The 6,000-nt window shown below is 61.0% G+C and overlaps 1 protein-coding gene across 1 annotated transcript in view; it reads right to left on the bottom strand.

The window, feature by feature from the left end:
- Nucleotides 1-3,514: 3,514 nt before the first annotated feature.
- LOC109324610 (MLX-interacting protein-like) overlaps nt 3,515-6,000 on the bottom strand; it is a 29,912-nt gene continuing 27,426 nt past the window's right edge. The window contains exons 12-17 of the mRNA XM_019556636.1: nt 5,923-5,999; nt 5,551-5,667; nt 5,266-5,417; nt 5,011-5,137; nt 4,554-4,683; nt 3,515-4,026 (exon numbers count right to left, since the gene is read on the bottom strand). Coding sequence (XP_019412181.1) covers nt 3,905-4,026; nt 4,554-4,683; nt 5,011-5,137; nt 5,266-5,417; nt 5,551-5,667; nt 5,923-5,999 — 725 coding nt within the window. The 3' untranslated portion in view covers nt 3,515-3,904. The remainder of the gene's footprint in view (nt 4,027-4,553; nt 4,684-5,010; nt 5,138-5,265; nt 5,418-5,550; nt 5,668-5,922; nt 6,000) is intronic.

Raw genomic sequence — 6,000 nt, 5'->3', positions numbered from 1 at the left:
CGCGGCCGGGCCGGGCCGGGCCGGGCCGTGCCCCGAGGGGCTCCTGGGTTCCGAGCCCGCGCCTGACCCCCGCCCTGTGCCCGTAGGGATCACGCGCCTGCAGCGCTGGGAGCGGGCGGCGGCGCTGGGCCTGAGCCCCCCGGACGCCGTGCGAGAGGCGCTGCTGCAGCACGGCGGGGACCCCCGCGTCACCTACAGGTGGGTCATGGCGGCTCCTGGGAGCTTCCCGAGCCTGGGAACTGGGGACTGGGTCCCTGCCCACGGTGGGAGGGGGCTGGCGGGGCCTGTGCTTGGGGCTCCCTAGCTGGGCAGGGGGGGCACTTGGGTGGCACAGGCAGGGTGCAGCCAGCTGTTTGAGCTTCCCCCTGGAGCAGCCTGGTCCCTTGTCAGGAGATGCAGGATTGAGCCCCCTCTGGTAGGGACAGGCTGGCTGAAGTGCTGGAGGTGAGAGGGCAGAGCTGACAGGGCTGGGAGGCCGGCTCACCCTCCTTGCAGAAAGCCCCATGGCGAAGCAGGCCAAGTCACAGCATCCCGCCTGGAACAGACTATTTCTGCCTGCCACAGGCCCGCTGACACTGGCCCCGTGCTGCAGCCACAGCAACACTCCAGGGGTAGAGTCCTGGCAGAGCCATGTGGGCGGGGTGCCCTGGGCCAGGCCAGCGGACATGGATGTGCCTTGGGGGCCAGCAATGCTTCCCTGGCCCATGCCCGGAAGACTTCACCCCTGAGATGGCAGGTCTGGCCCCACAGCTGGGTGGGGTAGGGGAGGGGTGCTTGAGTTGCCTCTTGGGTGATGGAGGGAGCCCAGCCCCCGTCTTGACCCCCTTCCCTACCCACAATCAGCAGCCGGGCTTCAGCTATTTCAGCCTGTGCGTGCTTAAGTCAGGGAAGGGCTGAGTGCTTGGGGTAGGACCATGAGGCTACTGGATAGGCAATGGAGATGCCCGTCTCCTGCCCTAGAATCAGGCTGTTGAATCAGTTTCAGCTCAGCCCAGCCCTGTTCATGTATCCCCAGCGGGGGCTGACTAGGACCTGCTGACCTACCAGGTAGCAGTTCAGTTGGGACGGGCAGTGACTTGGAGGGGAAGTGTACGGTTCCCTGTCATACAGCACTCCTAGCGTCCTAGGAAAGCATTGCAGCCAGCCAGCACTGCCTGCCAGGGGACAGGGCCTCCACCTCCGCCCTGGGGCCACGCCCTGCTCTGGCTGGGGGGGTGTCACAGGGAAGCAGGACTTATAAAGCAGGGAGAAATGCGTGCCCTCCCCACGCCCCACAATGAGGACTCACTGGCCCTGAAAGCTGATAGCCGTGCGACTCATCTGCCTCCAGCCACATCTTCCTTCAAGTCGACCATAAAATCGTGTCTCCTGAAGACCCGCCATGCGGCGCTGCGGGGAGCCAGGCGCATTCCAGCCTTGGCCCCAGTCAGGCCCAGGGGTGTGCCAGGGCAAGGAGCCGAGTCTCCCCAGGAGTAACCTCTGTCTGCTTCCCCTACAGTCTCTGGCACGAGTACCCGCTCTGAGGGGGAAGTGCGAGGGGCCCGAACAGCTCCTGATATGAAGTGGAAGGGGGACCCTGCGCTGGTGCCCAACCCCCACAGCGAGTGCTTTGGATCCTGAGTGGAAAGCGGCTTCACTCCAGCATTAGGCAGAGGATTCTCATCCCCAGTGCTTTGGGGGAGGAGCAGGAGGGGGCTTTGCCAAGGGCATGGTGTGTCCAGGGACACTGCAGGGATGCCTAGTGCAACCTTGCTCCCAGCAGTCTGACACTCTGCTGTGCTTGGTGCTGTCCATTTGCCCAACAGCCCTTGGCATGTGTGTTTTGAATTAAACGCTTGTGTGAGAGCCACTGGCCTGCTGCCTTCTAACTGTGTGGTACAGGGAACGGGTCTCCTGGGACGGTGCCAGCTGGCTGGGAGGACATGCATCAGCCCCCCTGGGCAGAAGTTGCACAGTTAAAGCTAGCCAAGTGCAAGTGCTGATATGGTCAGGGTGGAGGGCAGGCTGTGGAGGTGAGGGCTCGCCTCCCCTGGAGCCCTGAAACCTGGAGGTTATCATGTTGGTAAGCACCTTGTGCTGCCCAACTGGTGGCTGGGGCCCAGAACCACAGCCTGGTGGGGGCAGGGGAAGTGGGCTGTTGTGGCAGCCCCTACCACAGTGGGATGCAGGTGCCCCCTGGTGCCCTGTATGGCCACTGCAGGAAGGCTGGAGCCACAGCCAGGCAAGTAGGGCCCAAGGTCTAGACTAGAGCAGTGGTTCTTAACTTTTTTTTCTGCACCAGGACCCATTTGTAAACATCACTGGCCAGTCCTGACTCCGTGCCCCTCGCTCCTGACCTGCTGCCCCCAGCCCCCCAGTGTATGGGGGGGCCCCAAGCAGCCCCTTGGAACTCTACCAGCCTGCAAGGGAAAAGCCAGAGTTTCCACTGGTTTTCTCTTTTAAAGATTCCATTTTTAAAGTCTGATCCTGTTCACAACCCTTTCGTAGATGCTTGCAACCTACGGATTGAGAAATACTCGTTTAAAAGAACCAAGTTCCAAACACTCAGGAGGTGGCAATGCCCCTGCTCCAGCACTGCACCTGCTGAGCAGCTCTAGACTCCTGTTCCAGTACGTCCTAGACCCATTGGAGCAGAGCTGCCCTTGCCAATCCACAGCTGCAGCACTGCCCAATTGGTGCCACCACTACCAGGGCTGGTCTCATGCAGAAGGCAGATCCTGACTGGAGCTAGTGGGGTATGAAGCAAGTACCCACCACACTTTCCACCCCTTGCCTAGGAGTGCTGGCTGAGCTGCCTGTGCACAGCAGCAGTCCACGTCCCCTGGTTGCAACTACTTTCTTTCTGGCCCTTAGTGTCAGGCTTGCTTTTAGGGGTTTGTGGGAGAAGCACCTTCCCTGGGGGACCATGCCAGGATCTTTGCCCTGAACGCCCATGTCCCACCATCCTTCAGATGCCTCTGAATCCTGAAGATGCTATGGCCCTGGGGGGCTCCCCCTGCCATAGCCACCCAGAGACTGCCTCACTCCTGGAATCTGGCAGTGGGGGATGGGGGGAGGTTCTGGCAGGAAGCAGGCAGCCAACATCCTCAGAGCGATAGTGTCAGGGAAAGGTGGGGAGGGCCCAGGGTACATTAAGGGAAATGCAGCAAACAACAGCTTCCTTGCAACAGGATGGGCTGCCCCTGTCAGACTGCAGCATCCCAGGCAGGGAGTGCCCCCCAGCCGGGGTCCCCTTTCCAAGGCTGCGGTGAGGTGGGGCGGAGTGTGCTCCCTCATTCAGAGGTAACTGCCACTCTTGGCCAAGGGCTCAGAGGCTGCAGGAGGGAGCAGGGTCACCCATGGCTGAGGAAAAACTTGGCAAAAATAAGAGTCCAACTGCTGGGCACGGCCCTGAGCCTCAGCCTGTGGGGAAAGTGGTGTAATGCCCTACAGCAGGCAAGCAAGGCAGCGAGTGCATGTCTAGCTTCCCCAGTCTGCTCCTCCACCCAACAAGAAGACAGAGTACCTGCTGGCATCCAGGCTCAGGGGGGCTTTAATGAAGGTCCCAGTCACTGTTGCCTGGGTGTTTCCCCCACCTCCCTGCCATGGACCATGTAAAGGGGACTGTAGTTTCCCCAGATCCCTGTGTTGGGGGAAAGGAGCTATTGATGACCCTGCCTGGATCCCTGAGATCCCCCTTCTGTAGGGGCTACAGGGGATCTGAGCCCTGAGCCTGTGTCCTAGATTCCTTTAGCTGCAGATCCATCCATTTGCCACTTCAGGCCTCTTCCCTGGCTTCCATTTTGCCCAATGTATCTGATGTCTGTATTGGGGAGAGGAGGCTGTGGGCAGTGTCCCTGGGACACAGCTGAGGCATGGGCTCTTCTCTGTGGACAGGGGTCCTGACAGCAAGAAGGGGCCCAGGTTAGGCATGGCCCTTGCCATGGCTGGGGCAGCTGACAGCTTGCAGGGCCTGTTCAGGGAGCCGGGAGGGCTGCGTCAGGATGGATGTCATCTTGCTGAGCTGCAGGAGGGAGCTGGAGATGGCTGGGAGAGAAAATGGGAGAGGAGGTCAGCTCAGGGTCAGCCCAGATCCTTCCCACCAGGCCAGGGCCCTGAGGAGGGGCTGATACAGCGGGTGCGGAAGGGAGACAGCCCCTCTGATGGCCCAGCCTACTGATCGGGGTAGCATCCCTGGGCAGCTGGCAGTCCTGGGGCAATTTAGAACTTCAAACTTAGCTCTTCAGACCTAGTGGTCAGAGCAGCAGCCCCCTGGATCCTATCCCTGTTCAGGAAGAACAGTGTAGTGGTTAGAGCAGAGGGGCTAGGCCTCCCTGCGTCTATCCCAGCTCTGCCACAGATCCATCATGTCATATTGAACTGTATCCTCCCCTTGCTCTGGTTTGCCCCATGAATGGGGGAGCTGAGGACACCCATGTTCAGGTGTGGAGGGAGGGTGTCTTGGAGCTGCTGGTGAAAGGCTGGGGAGAAAGCGCCCTGCAGAGCAAGTGGGGTTGCAGAGGCAGAAAGGCCCCTTGTTAGAGCACCAGACACTAAAAAGGGGCAGTACATACCAGGACGCAGCATGGGCAGGGCACAGTGCTGCTCCAGCCAGCCCAGCACTGACTGGCAGAACTCCTCTGTGCTGCTGGTGCTCACCGCCTTGCTGTAACTCTCAAACAGTGGCCTGATGATCACGCTGAACTGCAGTCATGCGGGTTAAGGAGATACACCTTCTGCCTGCCCCCAAGGCCCTAGGGGGACCTCCTAGCAGCTGGCTCTGCCCCCTGTACTCCCACTGCTGCATGGAGCTCCTGCCCCCACTGAGGGGCAGTCTCTGCCCCATTGCGCCCTCCATCCCGCCCCAGTGCCTATCTTTGTCTCCTCCCCCAAACCCATCAGTTTGGCCTTGAAAGGCATCACCACTGGCTCTTCCACCTGCAGAGCATTCACTCCTACCCAGTCTACCCATCTTGGCCCAGAGCTCAAGGCCTGTGCCTCTGCCCTGGGCTCAAACCGGGTGGTGGATACGAGCCAGAAGCGCCAATCCTGCAGGGTACGCCGGCGCACATAGTCATTGTAGAGCTCCACAGCGCGGTCTGAGCTTGGGGGTGCCACCACTGGGGCCCCACTGGGGGGCAGCTGCCGCTGGTACTCTCTAGGGCAGAGCCATGAGGAGGGCAAAGCCCACAGAGGTGCAGCCCCACCCCCAATCTGCACTCACCCAATGGAAGCACTCAGCTCCTCCAGCTTGCCAGGTAGGCCCTGCCCCCTGCCTGTACTCACCCAATGGCAGCGCTCAGCTCCTCAATCTCGCTCCGCAGGCGCTGGGCTGTCTCCTGGACCTGCTGACGCTCCTGCTGCAGCCGCCCCACGTAGGCCGCACTCCTCTGCAACAGCACGGCCTTGCTGAGCTGGGGGAGCACAGAGTGTGAGACCTGCACAGACCATGGGGACAGGCAGACAGGACAGAGAGGACAGGCCAGGGTGAAGCAAGGACAGGGTGTAGAAGCAGATGGATAGGGTCAGTTGGACATCACATGAGAGCACATGCTAGGGCAGGGCAGGTACCTTGAAGCTGGGCTGGGCAGAGCCTTGCAGCACCAGGCTGGCAAGGGCATCAAAACTGGAGCTGATGTTCATGCGCCGGGTGTGGTCGGACGATGTCAGGGTGGGTCTTTGGCCGCCCTGTGAAGACCAGTCAGAATGCAAGGTCTCAGCCCCTTCCTTGGGCACCAGGGCTTCCCCCAAGTGCAGGGAGAACCAGGAGCTAATGTAAGTCTCAACAGAGCCCCCTGCAGCCCAGCACACCCCTCAGTGTCACTCCAGAGCCCCACCTTGACCCTCCTTGCACAACAGCACCCCTAGTCCTGCAGTTGGGTCAACACTGACTGGAAGAGGAAAGCGCCTGCCTCAGTGGGGCAGAGGTGAGGGCCTACATACCTTGGTGCCGGGGAGACTGCAGGTCTGGCGGGGGGAACAGGACCTTCTGCGCTCGGCTCCATCCTCAGCCTTTGGATC

The sequence above is a fragment of the Crocodylus porosus genome, unplaced genomic scaffold, assembly GCF_001723895.1.
Source record: "Crocodylus porosus isolate Cpor-Errol unplaced genomic scaffold, CroPor_comp1, whole genome shotgun sequence".
NCBI classification, from domain to species: domain Eukaryota; kingdom Metazoa; phylum Chordata; order Crocodylia; family Crocodylidae; genus Crocodylus; species Crocodylus porosus.
The sequence above is the reverse complement of the archived record's forward strand: the minus strand, read 5'-3'. Positions and strand labels throughout refer to the sequence as shown.